The 22,170-nt window shown below is 33.8% G+C and overlaps 2 protein-coding genes across 2 annotated transcripts; one reads left to right on the top strand and one right to left on the bottom strand.

The window, feature by feature from the left end:
* Positions 1-58: 58 nt before the first annotated feature.
* On the top strand, positions 59-11,352 carry LOC149733301 (uncharacterized). The gene is made up of 16 exons (XM_089880461.1): positions 59-515; positions 884-1,124; positions 1,529-1,761; positions 2,106-2,217; positions 2,636-3,007; positions 3,506-3,706; positions 4,190-4,339; positions 5,525-5,659; positions 5,864-6,037; positions 6,189-6,327; positions 6,629-6,719; positions 7,088-7,235; positions 7,558-7,752; positions 8,078-8,307; positions 8,652-10,040; positions 10,399-11,352. The coding sequence occupies exons 1-16, from the start codon at positions 326-328 to the stop codon at positions 10,623-10,625; spliced, it is 4,227 nt and encodes a 1,408-aa protein (XP_089736587.1). The 5' UTR covers positions 59-325; the 3' UTR covers positions 10,626-11,352.
* Positions 11,317-21,953, bottom strand: LOC149733300 (cilia- and flagella-associated protein 221-like). Its single transcript, XM_089880464.1, has 23 exons — positions 21,933-21,953; positions 21,598-21,770; positions 20,993-21,180; positions 20,491-20,586; positions 20,070-20,280; positions 19,465-19,633; positions 19,040-19,158; positions 18,503-18,634; positions 18,039-18,186; positions 17,330-17,510; positions 16,760-16,931; positions 15,745-15,809; positions 15,422-15,553; positions 15,134-15,322; positions 14,584-14,643; positions 14,302-14,418; positions 14,043-14,128; positions 13,712-13,754; positions 13,366-13,466; positions 12,780-12,872; positions 12,424-12,522; positions 11,768-11,839; positions 11,317-11,501 (listed from the first exon to the last, which is right to left on the bottom strand). The coding sequence occupies exons 2-23, from the start codon at positions 21,716-21,718 to the stop codon at positions 11,396-11,398; spliced, it is 2,700 nt and encodes an 899-aa protein (XP_089736590.1). The 5' UTR covers positions 21,719-21,770; positions 21,933-21,953; the 3' UTR covers positions 11,317-11,395.
* Positions 21,954-22,170: the final 217 nt, after the last annotated feature.

Below are 22,170 nucleotides of genomic sequence, written 5' to 3'. Positions count from 1 at the left end.
GTCTACAAACCATAAAAGAACTGTGGACAGCAGGCACACACGATGTACGTCGAAGGTAAATTGCTTGTGTACAAGGCAAACATTTGGATCATTGGAGCTATCTTACGATCCATGGTCATTGCTCCATCATAGAACAGTTGTCATGACACGTATTGTCAGTTGATGCTGTTAATGTATTGTAGTTATTGCAATGGAAAGTTGTAGCTTGTAGGTAAAATTATTTTTCGTGAGTTTGATCCTGTTTATCTGCTAGTGTACTAGAGCGCGCAAAAAGAGGAAATGTTCTGCATCATATGATTTCAAACTTAAACTTAGAAATTAAAGAATGTCAACCGCGTTGGATTATCCAATGGCGCGATATCCAAGTTGGATAACAAGAGAGCTGCGTTCTTCAACTGAAACTTCGTCCAATCCAAAACATGGCAAGTTTTCTACTGAAGGGAGTCGGGCTGATAGCAACGAGTTCGTGTTATTTGTTCGCCTACCGGCTTGGAAAAGCGTGGGTAAACATGCAGGTAAACATACATTAAATTGTTTAATAAAGCAATAAATTTTAACTGATCTCCTTTTGCGATGAAATCGTTGACAGGATCATGTCCTTCGGTTCCTGCTTACGGTTGGTTTATCTGGGATAGCGTCTTCCCCCATCCTACTATAAAGCAGGGCGGGGAAGACGGCACAATTTAAGCACATAATATCCAAATATCATGATTGTGTTTTAAACAATTAACAACGGTCTATGCGAGTCGTGAGGATACGGTTTTATCGTTCTTTTGAAACGATGAAAAAGAATAAAAAGATGTCTCATGTTCCCCCATCCTACTATATAGTTTACTTTAGCAAATACAGTTTAAACGAGCTACGATCAAAAATGCCGTTACAGAAACTTCTAGAAAAGTCGCACCTGAGAATAATGTTAAGAAGAGAAGCATATCACTTGGTGAAATACGAACTTTGCGCAATTTGCATCAAGGTGTTGAAGTTTATAAAGTAAAGGGAACGTTAGAGCTGACGACTGGTATTCCATCGCATGTAGCTCTGCTTTGTGATATCGACGGGAAATGTCTCAATGACGATGTTTGTTTATTATTTGGTCAAAATATCAAGTCTGGAGACACACTGCAGTAAGCAACATGTAACATTAGAAATATATTTCTAAAACAATACTCAAAATATTATTTAAACTAACACTTAAATTTGCATTACTGTTTAGACAACATAGATTACATTGGCAGTATCTGGTAAAATATTGTCTGGTAAAAGTAAATTGTTTAACATGATAATTAACAAACTGGGTCCCTTTCTGATATAACTTTGATAAGGGACCCGTAAACCTTGTCTTACTGTTCATTAAAACTTTGAATGAATGGGTGAATATATTTATCCTTTCATGACGGGGCAACAATAGTCGTTATAACACAGGTGTTTTGTTTCATACACCTCGTGCATGCTTACAAGTTATCATGCACACATCATGTATGTCCTAGATAGGAATTATAGCATTCTCAGAATTCATTCATCTTTTTAGCTTAAAAGTCAAAAGTGCCTATGAAGCAATTGTGAAATCTGTTTGCGAAGATCGTATTGAAGATGTACTTAAGCAGTTGGGGCATCATACAAAGGAAAAACGGGGTTTAGAATTTAATTTGCAAAACTTGGAATCCGCTGTTGAAAATAATTTAACCCAGAATGCGTTTTGTGCTTTGTTTTTTGCTGCAGCAATTGGAAAGTTACAGACGTGCAAAACTATTTTAAAATACGGTAAGAATTATGTTTTGAAACCACTTGGTCATGCCTTGATATTTCATATGTGATGTTGCAGTTAGGAAATAATAAAGCGAAGGAAATTATTTAATAAGAACCCATTTTTCGTACCAAATCTGACAACTCACTTTGTACACCTTGATTGTATTATCTCACTAAAATAAAAAATCTTCTAAAACAAAGAACTAGATATCGCAACTGTGGTTTCAATCTAATAAATTTTAAATACAATATTTATTTTTTCATTTTATGCATACAAAGAGAATGGTATCGACCCACGAGACCCCTTTCCACTGAACGTATATTAGGAATGAAATCTTACATAATGTTTGTTTTATCAGGCACTGAACCAAACTTAAGCAGTGTAATCGGGAATACAGCTTTACATTCAGCCACTTATAATGGTCACCTGGATATTATTAAACTACTCGTGGCATATGGAGCAAATATTAGGTATTCTATATGAATTTAAAATAACATAATCATCCTCAGGGGGTGGGCTGTTGTATAACACAGGTGTTCTGTTTTATACATTTTGTGTCGCTTACGAGTTATATGTAGCTTTGTGGGTGATTGTTTTTGTGAGCATCGTGCATTGAATCTGTAACTATGATCTAGAAACAGAATTGCCAATAATTAAGTTTAAAGCAGTCGTAAAATGTTTCAGTATTTCACTCAACTGCATATGTATATATTAAAAAATCTATCTATCAATCTTGTTTTTACAGTTTTATATTTTACATAAATTTTATTCCCAACTTTTATGTATTAATGTTATAACAACTATTATTTCACCATTATTTACCCCCTTTTCGATTTTTCCGAACTTTGTTACCGAAAAGAAAAACTAATTGATTCATTGATGTTAAAGGTGTCGAAACATCCGTGGTAAATCCCCACTTGATGTCGCTGTGGAGTTGAGTTTAATGGAATGCGCGAGATGGTTATGGTTGAACCAGTGGTCCATAAGCATCACTAAAAATTCATTGCGAAAAAATCCTGAAAAATCCATTTCAACTCCTCATCATCAAACTTATGATGTCACTCAAGATAAACCTCGTCCAAGCTCAAGCAGTTTGTTAAGAACTCCAAACCATGTTTCTCACCATATCTCTTCATACAAAACACTGCATCGAGATAAACAACGACCCAGATCAACACCAGCTATTTGGGAAAGAAGCAAAATGCGTAAATCACTTCCACCTAATTGGATTCCTGCACATCCAAAGCAAGCATGGAAAAGGTTCTATTGCTTCTATATTTAACAGTCGCTATAACACAGGTGTTCTGTTTCATACACCTCGTGCCAGCTCCAAGTTATTTATTACTTTTATAAGTTCAAATATTTGGTTCTTGCTCTTTATAATAACTGGTATAAATTTCGTAAATCTGTTTCTGATCTAGTGCTTGCCAGAAATTTCTCATAACGAATTAACAGTCGGGATCAGGTTATATAAAATACCTAACCGACAAAAATAGAATGAAGCTTTTTAATAAAGAGACTATTCTAGGCAGAATATACTTTTCTTATATAAACTGTTCGTTAAACATGTTTATTGTATGTTATGTATTTCCTATAGTACTTGATAATGGCAGTTAATCTAAAATATCTGAAAAACTGTATTAAAAAAATATATAAAAACACAATCACAGGAATAATTTAAAAACTAAAATGGCAGTTTACTGCTGAGGAGCTTTATATCATTGAACATCAGAATTACAATCTTGAACTTGTTGACAGGAATTCTGATGTGAACATATTACATCAACCAAATCAAGCAACAAACAAGACTGTATTGCCTCGAATTACACCGGTTGTAACTCGGGAAAGATCCATCCCTTCAAAGCATGAAACACGGATGTCACCAAATACTCCAGATTTTGCAGTTGGTCTAAACACAAACAAACCTTCGTTATCTCCCATTATTATCCCGCAACCAAGGTATGAGTAGTTGAAGACATTATAGACGTAACTTTAAAAATCGGACTGACAAATAAAAATTTATTATTATTTAATATCCAAGTTCCAAAACAATTTTTGGACCTAACCTAGCAACAACAGTTATTATAATACTGGTGTTGTGTTTCAAACACCACTTACTTTCTTATATATTGCCCTTGATATGGACACAATGGCAGCAACTTTGAATTTTAAACTTTCAACCTCTGGGTTAGGGACAGGCCGCTAAAAAGTTTGCTCTTTCATTTTAACAGCCAAGCTTTCAAAATGAAGATCTTTTCCACACTTTTTATCTATAGCCTGTTTTACAGACTGTCGTTTTGCTGTTGATCTCTTTTCAACATTTTTTATATTATTTGATCTTCGTTATTGTTTTCGAAGGGATAGTTTATGTTATGTTGGTTACCTGCAAGCAGCCATGAGTTTCTCCTCCATATATAACTAGTTACCCATTCTCAATTACAGCACAACACCAGCATGTCTCCCCACAAAAACATACTTACTTCAACTCAACTCAAACAAGGATATAAATATCGCACCAAAAAAATCACCAAGACCTAAACCTCTCTGTGCTCAAATTGAAACCAAAGCTTCTGCTGATTTACCTGAAACAAGGTGATGTTTGGCTTAAGTTTGTGTGTGAACTGATACATATGCTGTGGTTAGTGAGCCTAAAATGACTGGTTAGGGGTTAGTCGCTTCTACCATTGGGCGAATGTATTCTTGGGAAAGATAATTCACAGTACTTGTTTTAATGACAGAACACTCGGGTTATAATGACTGTCGTTGCCCCGCCATGCGAAGATAAATAAGTTATATTCATTCATTTATTTGATATTTAATCTGTTGCTATATAAATATAACAAAGCTCTTTAGGCATGTTGTTTTATTTAATAATAGTAATAACATTATTGGTCTCTTCGATTACGGTAGCGAAGATTTAGTAATAACATTAAACGCAAAGACAGAATATATCGACAGAACAACAGTTGTTAAAACATGCTAACAGTTAAAAACATATTTGCATTTAATTGGTGGAAAAGAAGCGTAGTCGCTACACCTAACAGAAAACGAGCCATTCATGTTTATTTATTATTCAGTTAGTGTTTTAATAGAAATAAAAAAAGTTACCAGATTTAAGGTTTGCCTGGTTTATTTACTAAAGTTGAAGCAAGTTTTAGTTTGTTATTGACACATTGTAAATCTACTTTTTGTTTGAACAATTTGTGATGTTTGTTTAGTTGAAATACAGAGCAAGGTACTTGTCAGCTTAAACCACAAACTTTTAATTAAACTGTTTAACTAAGATGTTTCAATATTTAAGGTGAAACTTGTTAGGAATAGTTGTTTAAGTATTTGTGTTTTAAAATTTTAATTTAAGGCTCGTTGCTGCTACCATTGTGGGCGTATGTGTCCTTGGGCAATTGCTCCAAACTCAGTGGTCACTAATGGGTTGGCCAAATTATCAGCCATACATAAAAATGAAAAAAAAATCTAAAAAAATAATTACCCACAAAGTAACATACATGGTAACTCATAAGCTGGCGTGAGGTGTTAAACCCGTGAGATAGCGACTGTCGTTTCCGGCCACGCGAGGATAAAGTAAGTTACATTCGTTCATTCATTCACTTAATTCACATTCAGCAGAAGTCTTGCTGAATAACAGACCCAATGTTCAAATAAAATTAAAGTTTTTTTTATATCAGATTAGCAGGAAAAGGATAAATTTACATTATGCCTGGTAGCTTTCTGCGTTATATGCATTTTGTTAGGATTGTATAAAAGTAAATATCATTACAGTCGTGAAGAAGGAGTTGAAGTTATTGAAGTCAATAATCAAGAAACTAATGATGATGGAAATAAAGATCAACCAGTCAATCAAGAAACTAATGATGATGGAAATAAAGATCAAGTGAACAACTCTGTTGAACCAATGTTAGTGTTTTATTCAGATTTTAACTAACATTTAATAATGATTTAATAATGGTTTTGCTGCTAATTCCTCTTTCTTCGATTAATCTAAGCCTCTTATTTTAGATAATTAATAAAAATATATTTATATTATAATAAAAAAAAGCATTTGGTCCTACAGTTTATTTACTTATGTAGTGCATTTACTCATAATAAATATGTTTTCAGATTTAGACAAAACCTAAATCCAGAGAATGAAGAAAAAGACCTTTTTTACTCCGTTATGGAGAAAAAGAAAGAAGTTTCCCAACCAAGCCAATCTACTTATTCTGCTCATGAAAGAGTTTCAAGCGAGAAAAAGAAAAAAAATCATCTCGTTGCTAAGGAAAAGCAACGCGAACTGTAAGATTATGTAATTAAGTTTAATTAAACAATTTAGTGATTTATTCAGAAAGATAAAACAATATTTTAATGCATAGGTATATTGTGACACAATACATAGAAATTTCTTCACAATTTTAGTTAAATTTCACATTTATTTTATACCCAACAGTGAAAAGCAGAAAGAAATACGAAAAGATAAAAGTGAAAAGGCGTACCAGGAGTGGCTAGCATCTAAGCATAAACAATTCATACAACACAGAAATAATGAAACAAATCAAATGAAATTAAATCTGGTTGCTTCTACTAAAGTAAGAATATTGGTTTAATATTAAACACAGTTGTAATAGAAGTTTTTACATATGCGTAATGTTTTGAATTTTGCACAAAATCTGGGGCAACATTGCTTAAATGTGGTAAGATAATCATATTTGTGAATCAGAATCAATTATGTGTTGAATACTTCAATATTTAACTCTGTTGGTTTATATAGACTATCAGCAGGGTAAAAGCTTTTGTTTGTTTTATGATTTAAAACAAAATTGTTTCATCTGCCATTCGACGAGTCATCATCAATATCTCTGAGATATTGTTCATCATTTTATGTAACAGGTTGAAACTGCCAACTTTGCACCAAGAAGTTGGGAAATTACATTTGAACAATGGCTAGAAACTAAAAAGAACAAACAACCAACCAAAACAGGTTTGTTTCTAAGTTATGTTGCTTAACTTAAGCAGTGGGTGTCTCTGTATTAGTTCATTATAACACAGGTGTTTTGTTTGATAACCCGGAGGTGTATACTTGTGGGTGATTGTATTTTGAAGATTTTTTAGTTATTAGTAATGTATGCCGATACTGTAGACTGTAGTTTAGGTCTCAGGCAATTGCTTCAGTCAATTAGTGATCACTGAATTGAAGCAATTGTCCTTAACTGTCTTGCCCAAGGACACTAACAAGCAGCAATGGTAGCATGGACAAGCTTTAAACTGATAAACTCAAACCTGGATGCAGGGACTACTTTACCACAGGCCCTGAAATGCTTTACCAAATTAAAAGTGGTTCGGTTTTAGATTTGGATACAAACAGAACTTTTCATAAAAGATCAAAATCTCTTGAAAATGGTAAGACATTTGATGATTGGATGAAAGAAAAACGAAGACAAAGCGTCGAGAAACCTTTGAACACACGAGGTCAAACTGAAGAAGAAAAACAGAAATTGTGAGTAAATGAACCTAACACATTTATGCTCCTGTAGTGGGGCATGGACAGTCGTATAACGCAGGTGTTCTGTTTCTAATATTGGTCCAATATTTGCAAGTTGTATTATGAATACTCATTTACAGCTGAACATATTGAGTACTACATGGTAGTTTAAGTAGTTTACTGGCTGTGAACCATAAATAAGATGAAAAAATCTCCAAAAACAGTCAACTACAAAGTTAAATACATGCTAAATTGTGTAAGCGGGCACGAGGTGTATGAAACTAACTGTGTTATAATGATTCTTGATGCACGGTTGACATTTGTTGAAATCCTCCAGAGAGGAAATGCGCGAGCGAAAGTTTACTGCGTGGTACAAGAGTAAGGTGGAAGAAACAAATAAGAGGAGGAGAGAGGAAGAGAAGAAAACCAAACAACAAACGGAGGAAATGAAACAATATTACGACGATTGGAAAAAAACTCGTCGAGTAAAATCCTTTGAAGAATGGAAAAAACAAAAACAGAAAGAAAAACGGTGAATCAAATTTTTATGGAAATATATTTGAAAGCTTTTATATGAAGTGTGGCCATGTTTATTTAAACTTTAAATGTTTTGACCTTTTTGCTCCCATCTGCTACCATTATGGGCGTTGGGCAAGAAACCAAATGACAATTACTCTAGCCCAGTGGTCACTAATTGATTGTATAAATTTTCATCCATTTAGAAAAAACATTCTACAAAGTTACACATGTGGTAACTCCTTAACGGGCACGAGGTGTATGAAACAGAACATTCATGTTATAATAAACTGTCGTTGCCCCGCCATGTATAATAAGTTCCATTCATTAACACTTGACAGTTTGAACATGATGGATAATGCTCAAAAGGAGTCGTTACAATGCGTGTCGGAGTGGATGGCGCTTGACAGACAAGAGTTGGCACAAAGTGAATTTACAAAGTGGCGACTCCGTAAAGAATCTCTCTCGCTTGAAAGAGCTCAAGTTGAATTGATGGAAGCGAGAGAATTAAGAAAAAAGGCAGAACAGAAAGCGAGACTAAAGAGAGCCTGGTTGAAAGCAAGAACGATGTGTAAGTTATTTTTATTATATATCTTGTTGCTGTTTAGTGTTTTATATTATGTTAAATATTTATTAAGTTGTAAAATTTGTCAGAGGGTTAATGGTTGGCTAACTAAAAGGTGGCTACTAAAAGCTTGAAAGAACTGCCAGTAACAAAGTAATCACCCAAGATATTTCATACCTGGACAAGTGTATAATGCAACAACATATATTTATCCTTGCATGGCGGGGCAACAACAGTCGTTCTGCCAAAATTATTTTTTTGCATTTTTGCATGTCTGACAATTTAGACAACCAATAAGGGACCACTGGGTTGGAGCAATTTCCAAATAACTTAAATTAATTTATTGACAGTAAACTGGAAAAACATCACTCTTCCTGATAAAAGAAATCCGTTGAATAAATCTGATGACACTGGTAAAGATTCATTTAAAGCAATTGAAACCAACCAAAGTGTGAACAAGCTTCAACTTGATGAAGGGTTTTCAGAGTTTTCTGACAGTTGTGTTGAAGATTATGACGTAAAGAATGTTAAAAGTAATTCTGAACCACCTGGTTTGTTGGGTGAGTTGCTTAAATATGATGTTTCTTTAAATGAAGTCGCGGAAATAACCCCGACCCACCATGACAGCAGTGATGACAATACTCAAGTATTAGCACAAGATATTCAAATGAAACCCAACCATAAACCAACTTTAAGTTATTCAAAATTTAAAGATACAGAAAAGGATTTTGATTCCGAATACAAACGCTTTGAAAAACAACCTTGTAGAAGAAATGATAAAGTTGCAGCGGTTAGAAATAAGTCAAAAGTTTTAAATGGAAAAGAAAAATCTAAAAGAAAACTTCCAGTTACACCAAGTAGTAAAATAAGCAAAGCGTCAACTGACACAAATACTCAGTCTTCACTTAAACTTGGAAGTAAATTAGTTTCATCTCCTAAAAGTCCGCCCAAAAAAGTGAAACGAAAACTGCCAGTTGTTCCGCCAAGTGAAAATGACAAAACAACCGCACAACAAACTAAACAGAAACTAGCGAGCAGTTTAGCTTCAAATATTTCAGAATCTCCTGGTATTAAAAGTCCATCGTCAGGAAGCAAACGTGTTTCGAGTCAAACCAAACCTAGAGTTTCAAGTTACGCGAGTGTGCCGTCGAAAATTGCTTTTTGGAAAACTGATGATAGATTTAAACCAAAAACAAAACTTGTCAAACATACTGCAACTACCGATCTTGGTTCGAAATTAAAACCTCAGTCAGTAGAAAGTAAGAAAACAGCAACTCAACAAAAACAATTGAATAAACCTGGGAAGAAGGGCCAAGAAAATGGGAAATATGGAAAAAACAACCACGTTTTAAATTCCAATGCAAGAAATGGAAGTGGTTTCAAAGTAAAGAAACCATCCAACTATCCAGGTTCAATTTCCTCCACAAGTCTTGAATCTCAAAGCAACACAGTGGTCACCAAACCCTCCAACAATGTTCAGTTTAAAAAAAGTTTTCCGAAATCTTCTGGAAGAAAACTCCCACAGCCGACTATGAGAACAAACAAAACTCAACGGAAAGTTATCGTTCCTAAATCTACAGAAGCAAGTCCAACACAACAGAATGTTAAAGACAAAGTCTTGGTTGAACCGCACACAACAGTTGTTGATAAAGAACAAGATAATATTTGTTCAACAGTTGATACAAAAGTTGGAGATGGTTCAGATAACTTTGCAAGAGAGAATTCGAATAATATTACGGGTGAGGCTTTAGTGTATTTTGGGAGGGATATTAAATATGACAGATTATTAGAAATAGAATTCTCAAGAATCTTTAATTTTTCTTTTTAATAAAAACATAAAACATGAACATATATGACTGCTGTATTTATGTGCATTTAATTTACATCCGGGGAAAATGTTGTTTCGAAAAATATTTTTTATGGTGTTTAATATTTATCATTAAAACATTAAAATGATAAGGTTTTTAACGAATTAAAATGCTCATTTAGAGTCACAGGGCTACAGTTTCATAATTTTGTAAATATTGGTTCATTACCAAACGGGATGTCCCATCTTACCCCAACTTATTATATTTGTAAAATTTATTACCAAACCAGGTGACGATGAAAATGATGGCAATGTATCTGTGGAGGAACAACATGTTGTTTCATCACAAGTAGATGAGAGGATAAAGTCCGCACCATCGGGAAGAGCAGTAAGTGATGATCACGGGATCAAGATTGAAATATTTCTCAATCATCAGGTTGGTGAGGAAAGTGAGGATGAAACGCGACTTCTTGATGATGAAACACAAAAGTTCAAACCTCATAATAGTAGCGACTGAGTGCTTAGGAATTACGAAGGTCCACACTGAATGTTATTTTAAAATAACTGTTATATATTAACCAAACACATTCATGAAAATCTCACCAAAACTTATATAAAGAATCAAGTGGTACAATGTACGAAAAAATCGAGTTTAACGAATTTTAGTCTGTGAGATTTATATTTAGCCTGAAATTTTATCATCTGTTTATTTTTCAAAAGAATTCATTTTTGCGGATTAGATTAAAGCCAGACGAAATATATTATGAAACTGACGCATTTATCATTTTACATAAATATTATTTTCAAATTTACTGTTTAATGAGAATTCAGGTGAGTTTTAATATTTATGTTAATAGAGTTAAAATAATGCATAATATTCATATTTGTAAAAATTTGCTTTTATTGATTTTGAGTTTTGTATAAAGAGAATATATTTTTGTTATAAGTTTAAAACTATGGTCGTATTTAAAATAATTTCTTTCGTGATTTATTTCAACTTGTTTATCCAGATTAACTAAGAAAGGAGTTTTCAAAGTTAGAATAAAGTAGTTTTAAATCATTTCATTTATTTATGGTTTTGTTGTGACTTTGTACTGATGTAACTTTGTTGGTAAAGCGCTTTTATAAACTTTAATTACTCGTCAAACACTTTAATAATTATCGTAGCATGTAAGTTCTATCTTCTACTGTATCTTTTAATTTAAACATTTCAAGTGCAAAAATAAATTTATTTATCAGCAAAATATCGTTTATACAAACAACTCATAAAATCTGTTAAACCCCACGTTACAATTCATTCAACCCTGTCTTTGTAATTTGCTCCAGCATTCTTTCACCAAGTTTGTCAAATTTGTTTTGAATGAAAACTTCAAGATCTCTTTGTCTGCCTTCCCTGTAATGAATTAGTAAATATAAGTTTCTCGCCTGGCAGGGCAATAACAGTCATTATAATATGAATGTTTCGACTAAAAAAAAAACAATTCTCATACTCCTTTTTCCTTGATGACATCATTAGTGCTCGGTTCAGAGCTTTACGTTAAAGCCGAGCCCAAGCTTTTGAAATTTTGTTTGAGATGTGCCGAAATTTTCAATGCAAGTAACAAGAACAACTGTTTGATGAAAAATAATCGAAACGAGCGCTACGTGCTCAATAACTACCTTGATGTTGGTCCAAGAGTTGAAATACCAATGTTGTTTGTTGGGAGTTTTGATGAGTTTGGAAATTCATCTCTGAAAATAAAATGAAGTTTCATCATGTTTAAACATACAAAACCTAAAATAAAAAGGTATTTTACGCAACATAGTATTCTACTTTTCTACATAGCGTGACAGAAAAATAATTTGAGGTACTGTTTTGGCACGAAGATACAGGGCAGAGTGTGTATATAATATTGACTTTTATATTTGTCTCTTCGAATATCATAGCGTAGATGAAAGAATAGTTTAAACAAAAATACACTGGACATATCGTCAAAACGACAGTCGTTAAAACACACTAACGGTTAAAACTTATTTACATTTATTTTAATGAAAGAACGTGTTCGCTACACCTAGGGAACAAAGAACAAGGTATTCATATTTAGATGCATTGAAACTTCTAATCTAATGAAAAGTTTGCATAAAGATACCACCCCCATGTATATCGTGTATTTCATATTTAAAGTAAGTTGTGGGTTAATCAGCCACACTTTTACTCATGTAGTTTTTATTGATGTCCATTCTCTACTAATTCCCTTCTTTTTGCTTTTAATTAAATTGATCCTCGCTCATGTATTTAAATAAATAAAGTTAATGTAAAGTAAATAGTCCCTTACACTTTGTTTCCATCTTCCTCAACCTCCGACCTTAGTTGTTCTTCCATGGCAAACTGAGCAGCGATCATTTCCGGTGAAATCACATTTATTTCTTCTTCTCTGAAGTGGAAACAATCGTTGTAACAACAGTATATGATGAATGTAACTTATTGATGCTCGCATGGTGGGGCAACGACAGTCGTTATAACACAGGTGTTCTGTGGTTACTAATTTTTACCCATAATAATTACAAAAACTGTCGTTTGCTGATAATATCTTCTTTTTATTAAATCTGATCTTCTTTGAAACACTCAAAAAGATAAATCATGTTATTTTATGCAGCACAAAATGAAACCACATTATCCAACATAACTTACTCCTCAGTTAGAAACATTTGATCGTCTTGTGGAAGTTGATTTAATAACCGAGGTGTTTCACTTGGTAACATGGCTTGACTAAAATTGTCGCTCCTGCCAAATATTAAGGAACAAATTTAAAGGCTGAAATTTTTAGCGCCGTTACATAATGGTTAGTACACATGCCTCTAACCCAGAGGTAATGGGTTCAAGGCTCGTCGCTGCTACCATTGTGGGCATATGTGTCCTTGAGCAAGACACTAAACGGCAATTGCTACAACCAGTGGAAATAATCAATCACCCACAAAGTTACATGCGTGGTAACTGGTAAGCGGGCACGAGGTGTATGAAACAGAACACCCGTGGTATAACGACTTGCCCGCCACAAAGGGATAAAAATACTTTTCAACATAGATGTGAGCAGTAGCACAGCGAGTGTGATTTCCAAGCTTTTTTATCCCCAAATTAATTAGATTAAAAATTCTGCTACAAAGTACATCAAAGTAAAAAAGTGGGGGTATTTTTTAAACGAAAATTTTTTTTGTTTTGTGGCATTGCTTTTCAACCCCCTGTTGTGTTTCTTGGTGATTATAAGCTATGGACCCACCATCGTGGCAGCCACACATCGGATAAAGTGGGCGTGGTTGATAAAGCAGCGAGCCCGTGCGAGGAAAATTTCTTCCAACTCATAATTCCTTTGATCACATCCTGGAAAATACAAAGTATTTAAAATTGAAATGCTTGAAAGTGTTTTGATGTACATAGGATTTTGCGGTTAGTTTCAATACAAACATTACATACCATTTGTATGATACGACTTTCATTTCAAACATTCGGTTTAAAAACTAAGACCATCTTCAGTGTTATCAGAATAAAATATTTTGTTCTTATCTTATTTTGGCATTTAACAAAATAATCAAACTTTCAAATTATTTACCAAACATTATATTTACCTCACGATCAATAAATTTCTTGGCTGCTGGTAATTGGTTGTATCTGTGTTGGGTGGGTTAGTGGTTAATCATAATGTATCAAAGACAGGAAAATGAAAAAATGAAAATAACATACACAGTAACTCATAAGCGGGCACGAGGCTCACTAATGAGTTGTCAGCAATGCAGAAAAATATTATCCACACATTTACAAATATAGTAACTCGTAAGCTGGCACAAGGTGTTAAACCCGTGTTATACCGACTGTCGTTGCTTCTCCATGCAAGGATAAGTAAGTTACATTTATTTAAGTGTCTTACACACCACCCATATTAAGAAGTTCTATAAATACCTTGGTATTGGACAGAGATGGTAACTCTGATCAACTTCACTGTGTTGTAATGGAATGTAATGTCGGGATAAACCAGGCACAGGATTCTGCACAAAATACTCATTTATAAAAACATATCAAAATATCAAAACCAAAAAACTTCTCTCTCTCTCTCTCTCTCTCTATATATATCATTTAAAAAACACCACCAAAAAATCTGACAACAACTGTATTTGTAGACAAATTTGTTGTCAGCCACAGAGCCATTCCATCAACTTACAAACACATGAAGTTTATGATAAGATGGATTCTTGAACAATCCTGCTGGAGGTATGAGACCACTGGTTGACTCATGTTCCTCAGTAAGCAACATCTCACTTGTTTCATCATCTATCATCTTTAATTACATATTTAATTAAAACTCCTTGAATAATAAAGCATAAAACATGCATTTTCTGGTCAGTTTTAACACAAACATGGCAGTTCCTTTGTATAATATGAGTTTTTGAAAAGCTTTTCAAAAAAAAAATAATTTAACAAAAAATGTTTTGTTGGCCCTTACTTTTGAATCACTTCCTCCATTGTTTTGTTTCGAGGGAAGAATCACTTGAATTATTTCATCCTGTAAATAAATAGTATAAATATATTTTTATTATGTTACTTTTTTTTTTTGATCAAGTGGCCCCCTCGTATAAAAATACTAAAATAGTAATTAAATAAGTGGAGAAAAACCAATGACTTGTGTATAGACAAATACAAACCTATAACCATTCTTTGAGGAAATATATTTTTATAATAATATTTTTAACATCTTCCTCAGTTTCTTAAATAAAGCCACATTTTTTATGCCTGGCAGTTTATAACAGCTACTAAAACAAAAGCTGTTTTCTTGGTTAAAGAAACAAACAACAATAGATGAATGTAACTTATTTATCCTCGCGTGGCGGGGCATCGACAGTCGTTACAACACAATTGTTCTGTTTTATACACCTCGTGCCCGCTTACGAGTTACCACGTATGTTACTTTGTGGGTGATATTTTTCTGTATAGCTGACAATTTAGACAACTTATGGCCACTGGGTTGGAGCAATTATTGCTAGGTGCGGTAATACCTCAGCTCCTGTCCTTAGTTGTCGTGCCAACCCTGGTGAAACATAATTGTTCAACGCATCGTCAACGTTATGTCGTTTGTATCCAGCTAGCTCATAATAACGTGGCACCACCAGATCATGGAATGGAATGTTTCGTTTCGCTGCAACTTCTGTTTGGTCAATTGGAACTTCACCTAATGCATCTGGAGCCTGAACAGTTATTGGTAGTTTTTTTTATTACACAATAGTAATGCTGGTTTGTACAATAGCAATAATAGATCTAGTTACACGCAATACAACGTAACTTACAATATCTTCCTTGGTATCCGGTGAAACATACACAGGGAATGTGAACGGTTTAACTTGGTTTGGGGTAAAGTTGATGAGAAGTTCCCTGCTTGTGTCTGAGCCTGCAGTTGCTCCGTGGTCATGCGCTTCCACCTGGTGGATGAATCAAATACATGAAGTTACATCGTTAAAATATAGTTATGAGTAAATGAATGTAACTTGTTTTATTCTCCTGTGGCCAAAGATTTATGACACACGTGGATCTATCAGTGATTACTATTTTGTGTTCAAATATTTTTATAACCAGCATAAAAGTTGTGTTAGTTCACAAGTTGTTGTTTTACCTGGAAAGGAGACATTCCTGTTGTAAGTTGCTTACTACTTGTTGCAAGTGGAAGCTCAGAAGGTACTGCATGCACAAGTTATTGAATAAATTTAACTTTTACCACTTATGTACCTTTGTGGGCGATTGTTTTTTTACAACTAAGTTTAATGTATGGCTGACAATTGAGACAACCTATAAGACATAAGTGACCACTGGGCTTGAGCTATAGCCGTTAGGTGTCTTGTCCAACCAGTAATCTCTTCGTTATAAGCAGGCGCTCTAACCACTGTGTCAGAAGTTTTAACATGACAATCAACCAGATGATTGAAACAACCAGACAATTGAAACAACCAGATGATTGAAACAACCAGATGATTGAAACAACCAGATGATTGAAACAACCAGATGATTGAAACAACCAGATGATTGAAACAACCAGATGATTGAAACAACCAGACAATTGAAACAACCAGATGATTGAAACAACCAGATGATTGAAACAACCAGATGATTGAAACAACCAGATGATTGAAACAACCAGATGATTGAAACAACCAGATGATTGAAACAACCAGATGATTGAAACAACCAGATGATTGAAACAACCAGATGATTGAAACAACCAGATGATTGAAACAACCAGATGATTGAAACAACCAGATGATTGAAACAACCAGATGATTGAAACAACCAGACGATTGAAACAACCAGACGATTGAAACAACCAGATGATTGAAACAACCAGATGATTGAAACAACCAGATGATTGAAACAACCAGATGATTGAAACAACCAGATGATTGAAACAACCAGATGATTGAAACAACCAGATGATTGAAACAACCAGATGATTGAAACAACCAGATGATTGAAACAACCAGATGATTGAAACAACCAGATGATTGAAACAACCAGATGATTGAAACAACCAGACGATTGAAACAACCAGACGATTGAAACAACCAGATGATTGAAACAACCAGATGATTGAAACAACCAGATGATTAAATTAACCAGATGATTGAAACACTTACTTAATCCTTTCCCAAAATCCTCCACAAGTTTCCTCAGCATGACAACTTTTTTATCAGCGCGACATCGTATGAGTATAGTGCGTGCTGCTTGTTGAAACCGTGCAAGTGCCCGATGTCTCACTGTCCATGATTTGTTCTTGTATAAATCAAACTGGGGTGATGCCTCAGGTTCCTGTATAAGGTTCAACAACATTAACCTAATATTTGATTGGGTTTTTTCGTTTGAGAGATAAAACACCATTCTAATTTGTTACGATTCTATTTGAATAACAAAATTTTCAGTAACACTGCAAGAAAGAAGGAACTTCAATTAAAAGATATAAAAGGTTGTTTATATGGAATTTAAAACCTATTTTTTGAGACAAAATATTTTATGTAACATAACATGTAGCCAGTAATTAAAACCATAACCACCAAACCTAGGGTGGCAAGGCAGGCAGGCCTAACTTTTTGACCCTGAGTTTAATTAGTAAATACTATAAGCAAATTCACAGGATTATGTGTCTGCCTTCCCTGCATTTAAAAAAATGCTGCCTATGAAGAAGACATTTAAATCTCTAACACAATCACCTTGTTAGCACGACGCAAAGTTCTTCTGAATATTTTCTTCGACTTTGACCTCACCAACTCTTGGTTCTTACGCGGATTCATCATCTTCATATATTTGTAATCCTCCAACGCAAGGTTCCTTTGTTCCACAACATCCACTCGAGCCTCGTCACTTATCGGATCTTCACCAAGATGAACTTGCCTGCGAGGTAATGATGGTTGTAGTTAACGGGGCAGTGGTTACCACGCCTTCCTCTGTCCCAAAGCTTACAGTCCAAAAGTTGCTACCATTGTGGGTGTATGTGCTCTGGGGCAATATATAACAATTGTTGCTTCAACCCAGTGGTCACTAATGGACTTTCTAAATTATAAGCCATACAAAACATACAATAAAATAAAAGAAAAACTGCCCGTGTTATAATGACTACTGTTGCCACTGCATACGAGAATAAATCAAGTTACATTTATTTATGACAATCTCTATTTAGCTTACAAATAAATTACACCGACAACTGTAAGCTTCATGTGATTATAACCTGTCTCTCTACATTGTAAAATTAATTTAAATATGAAATAACAAGTTGTATTAAATAGAACAGTAAGTCGTATTAAAATTAAATGCCATAACATTAACCCAAACAGTGTTTTTACATTTTTCACATAAGGACGTTACAGGACAATAAAAATAATATAAATTAATAAAACATTAAATATCACGCAGCTTGCTCACCATCGTAACTGGTTGGCTCTTTCATCTATCGCATCTTGTCGGGTAATTTTCTCAAACGCAGCTTCTTTCATTTGTCGTGTGCTGTTAACTGAAGTGAGTGAGTCAGTGGATTTCGTTGCAACAGTAGTAACTAACGTCGACTCCGCTTCTGAAATTAAATGTTGTGTTCATAGCATGGTACAAAACAAATGAAAGAATGAAAAAGTGTAACTTAATTAACCTTTTATGGCAGGGGCAACGACAGTTTTTTCAAACACTAAAAAAGATATTAAAACACGGTAGAGGTAAAAACTACTTGAGTAAAAGTGTCAAATAAAAGTAAGGCCAACAAATCCACAATAGAATATAAATTAACTCATATTAAGCTTTTTTTAATTAAAACAAATTAAACTGTAATTGGAAGCAAAATCTGTGTAAAGACACAACCCATACAGTGAGGAGGAAGTCGGAATGAAGAATCTTACCTTGTTTTATTCTAAGATCCTTCACCCTTAGTTTCCCCTTGTGTTGCATAAGCACGCTGTTTACAGCGTGTTGAGAATTTACATTTGCTGAGAATTGTAAACCCTCATATTCAAAATCTTTGTTTGGAAAACCTGAAATTTAGAAACTGTTTAATTTATGTTTACAAGTAACAACATTAAGATAACATGATTTTTTTTAAATCTGATAATAAAGATCAAAATACATAAAACAAACAAGAAAATTAGCAGCAAAACGAGAGCCGTTAAATAAAACAAGTTACTGCACTATACAAATAAAAATGAAGCATATATTAAAACTGCAGTTTCTACAATTGAAAACAAACTTATAATAGTACTTGTACGTAAAAAGAATTCATTAGATATTTGTTTCGAATAAACCTAACCTATTTATCCTCACGTCGAGGCAACGGCAACTGTTATAACCATTTTTATGAGTTGCCACATCCACATGTGCAACTTTTTTTTACTGAATAATGAATAACTAAAACTACAAAACAAATTTATCAAACTACTTACTTCGTATCAACGGAACGTTCCTATGTCGTTGTCTCCTCCGAGCTATTTGTATCGGCGAAATACATCGAGGGTCAAGAAGTTTGGTTTGTTTGTAAACTTCATCCAAATCTTTTACTGATCTGAGAATATTTATATCTTGATTTCAAACAAAACTTATTTATCCTCGCATGGTGGGCCAATGACAGTCATTATAACACGAGTGTTCTGTTTCATACACCTCGTGCTACTTACAAGTTTGAAGTTACCACATGTGTGACTTTGTGGTGATTAGATTTTAGACAATCCAATGCACACTTTTCATCCAACTGCATGGCAACTTACTGTGTTGTAACGATTGTCCTTTGGTTGTTGATTTCCTTCTATTCATTGTTTAAATATTACGATCTTCATTTTTACCATGAACAATAATATAAAGTTATCTTTACCTGGTAAGTTGTACAGTAGCAGAAGGAGAACAACTTGCTGTGACATCACAAAGCAAAGGTTTTGTGTTGAATTGTGATATGACAAGTTGCATGGTCATGTGGGCAGTCACATATTCCATTGGGGTGAAAGTTACTGAAATATCGGTTCCTCCTTCACCAGGTACAATACCTGTGTGGGGTTATAGTTATATTATGCCTTGAAGAACCTATAGTTGTTATATGTGGCCAAGTAGATAGGTCTCATTGTATGGCATAAACATAAAACATTCCTCTAAGTTTACCAAAACAATCACAAATGTAATTTTTTGGGTATATATTTTTGGTGGTAATATTTTTTTGTAATGTAGTTTATGGTCCAACCTAGAAGCACTAAACACTTTGCCATGACAACGTAACTAAGTATAAGTGTCTTTCCAAAGCTGTACTACATTTACCAACATACAAGACTATATACTGACAACAACTATAAAAACATCGTCAAACCAAACATGCTTTAAAACTAAACACAAGCAAATAAAAAGGTAGAAATAGATATGTCAAAATAAAAATTGTCACAAAAGTAACAAAATCCCAACAAGTTGAACCGAATGTTTGACAACAATCACCTGACAGAGGGTTGACGACAATGGATGGGTGAGATTGTAACACAGAGATTTGGAATTCAAATTCCACAGGTGAGTGGGAACGCAGGGGGAGGATCTTACGACAACTCTCACCGAGTCGAATCCCACTTTGAGGGAAAACAAGTTTCCGTGGAAATTTACTCGTGTCCATGACAGGGAAGGCATGAAGGGGAACTATTAAGTTTTCTTCACCCTGAGGTTTAATAAACATGTTATACAAGAGAGCATAGCGCTAATGAAGGGGTACGTCTAAACTTTAGAAATTGAACTTAAAAACAAAAACAACAAGAACAACTGTTTGAAGAAAACTGTTCCAAAAGGGGTTACTATAAGCCCAACAAATAAAACTAGTTGTGTTAAACAACAAGGCCACACAATAATGGGTAAATATTAATACGATTACCTTGCAATGTATTCGAATACAATCATAATAATATCTCCATTCATCGGCTGTGAAGTTGATAATTACTTCAATTGTAAACCCAGGAACCAATCTATCCTGTACAGAAATATAAATAGTTTATTTGCAAACTGAAACATTACAATATTATTTGATTAATTAATTGCCGTTTTTAATTTAACTTGGTTTATCTTCATTAACATTGTAAAAGTTTGCTAGGTGTAGCAACTACACCTCTTTCTTCCATTAAGTGTAAAATGTTTTTACCGTAAGCGCGTTACCGTGTTTTACAACAGTTGTTTTGTTGCTATATCCTATCTTTTGGTTTTATCTATGTTTTTTTTATTTTTGCCACTGTAATCAAAGGAACAAATTAAATCAAAATAATTATTATTTTAACATGTTACAAGTGTAAAATAAGCATGTTGCCTTAACCACATATAGACACAATCTGTATTTAAATCACCCAAACACTGCAGACAAATATATAGCAAATCCAGCATACCGGTTTAGTGTATTGGATGGAAAAATACTTTGTTGCAGGTGGGATAATATGAAGGTTCTGTCTTTGAGGAGACGCGTTGCATATTTTGATCGAAGTTTTATGAGTTTTATGAAGTTTGTAGCCGGAAAAATGAACAACATCAGGTTGAATTTTCGTGACAGAATTTTGCGAAAGTTTATTGAAGATTTCTGCAAAATACAAATTGATGTTTTAAAACTGATTTTTTTGTTTAAAAAGGTATTATGGCTATAAAAATATGGTTTGAAAAGTTTTTTTTATATTGTTCTGGCAACCCAGATTGAAAAGTTTGTTATTTGTGCGGGGGATTTAATTAATTTAACAATTCTTTCGGGCGGATTTTTTCAAAAATATTTTATTTTGTGCAATTTTGCTTAAATTTTTGTGTTTAAGGCTTAATACAGCAGTGTTGATTACACACGATCTGTGCATAGATTTTCTGCTTAATTAGAAAAAAATACACAGATTTTGTGCAAAACATAAAATTTTCCATTTCCGCTATTTTTTCCAATCTTGCAGCCACTTAATATTAAAAATATTTGTTAAAACAAATAAAATTTATAACATAACGTATGAAATGGGAATACTTGTATCCAGGATATGGTTCGGAACATTTATTCTCTTTACAGGACTAATAAATTCATCCAACATTGTGCCTTTCTTTGACGACTTCAAGCCAGTCATTCGATGACTTTTAATCGCAGCCATCCTTATAGTGTGTTGTTTTGTACAACTACCTACATGCTTTGCTTCTGTACGACTGTGCAGATCAGCAGATGTAAATTTAGAGTAGTTTTTCACAATTAAATAGTAAGAACGTGCATTAAATAGCATATAAAAAAGACTGTCAAAGTATTTCATATAATCAAACGTTAATTACACTACCAAAGTAAATCAAACGCAAACTAAACGATTTAGTAACCTTATAAAGTTGTTTACACGACTCAGCTTTACGAACGTGAAGGCGTTACAAATATCGCTGTAGCATGTTCTTTGGTAACGTAGCAACGTAAGTCACCCAAGCAAATTATTAAACAAAAAAGAAGTGTTTTTCTAAATTCAGTATTTCAGGAACTAAAAACTTTAAAAATTAATTAAATTTGGTAAATTTGTAACCTGCTTTTTGTTTTCCTTTTATGAAATACTAACAGAAAAGTAAT

This window comes from Ciona robusta, chromosome 7, assembly GCF_009617815.1.
Source record: "Ciona robusta chromosome 7, ASM961781v2".
NCBI classification, from domain to species: Eukaryota; Metazoa; Chordata; class Ascidiacea; order Phlebobranchia; family Cionidae; genus Ciona; species Ciona robusta.
Note: the sequence above shows the minus strand (reverse complement) of the source record. Positions and strands in the feature narration are given on the sequence as shown.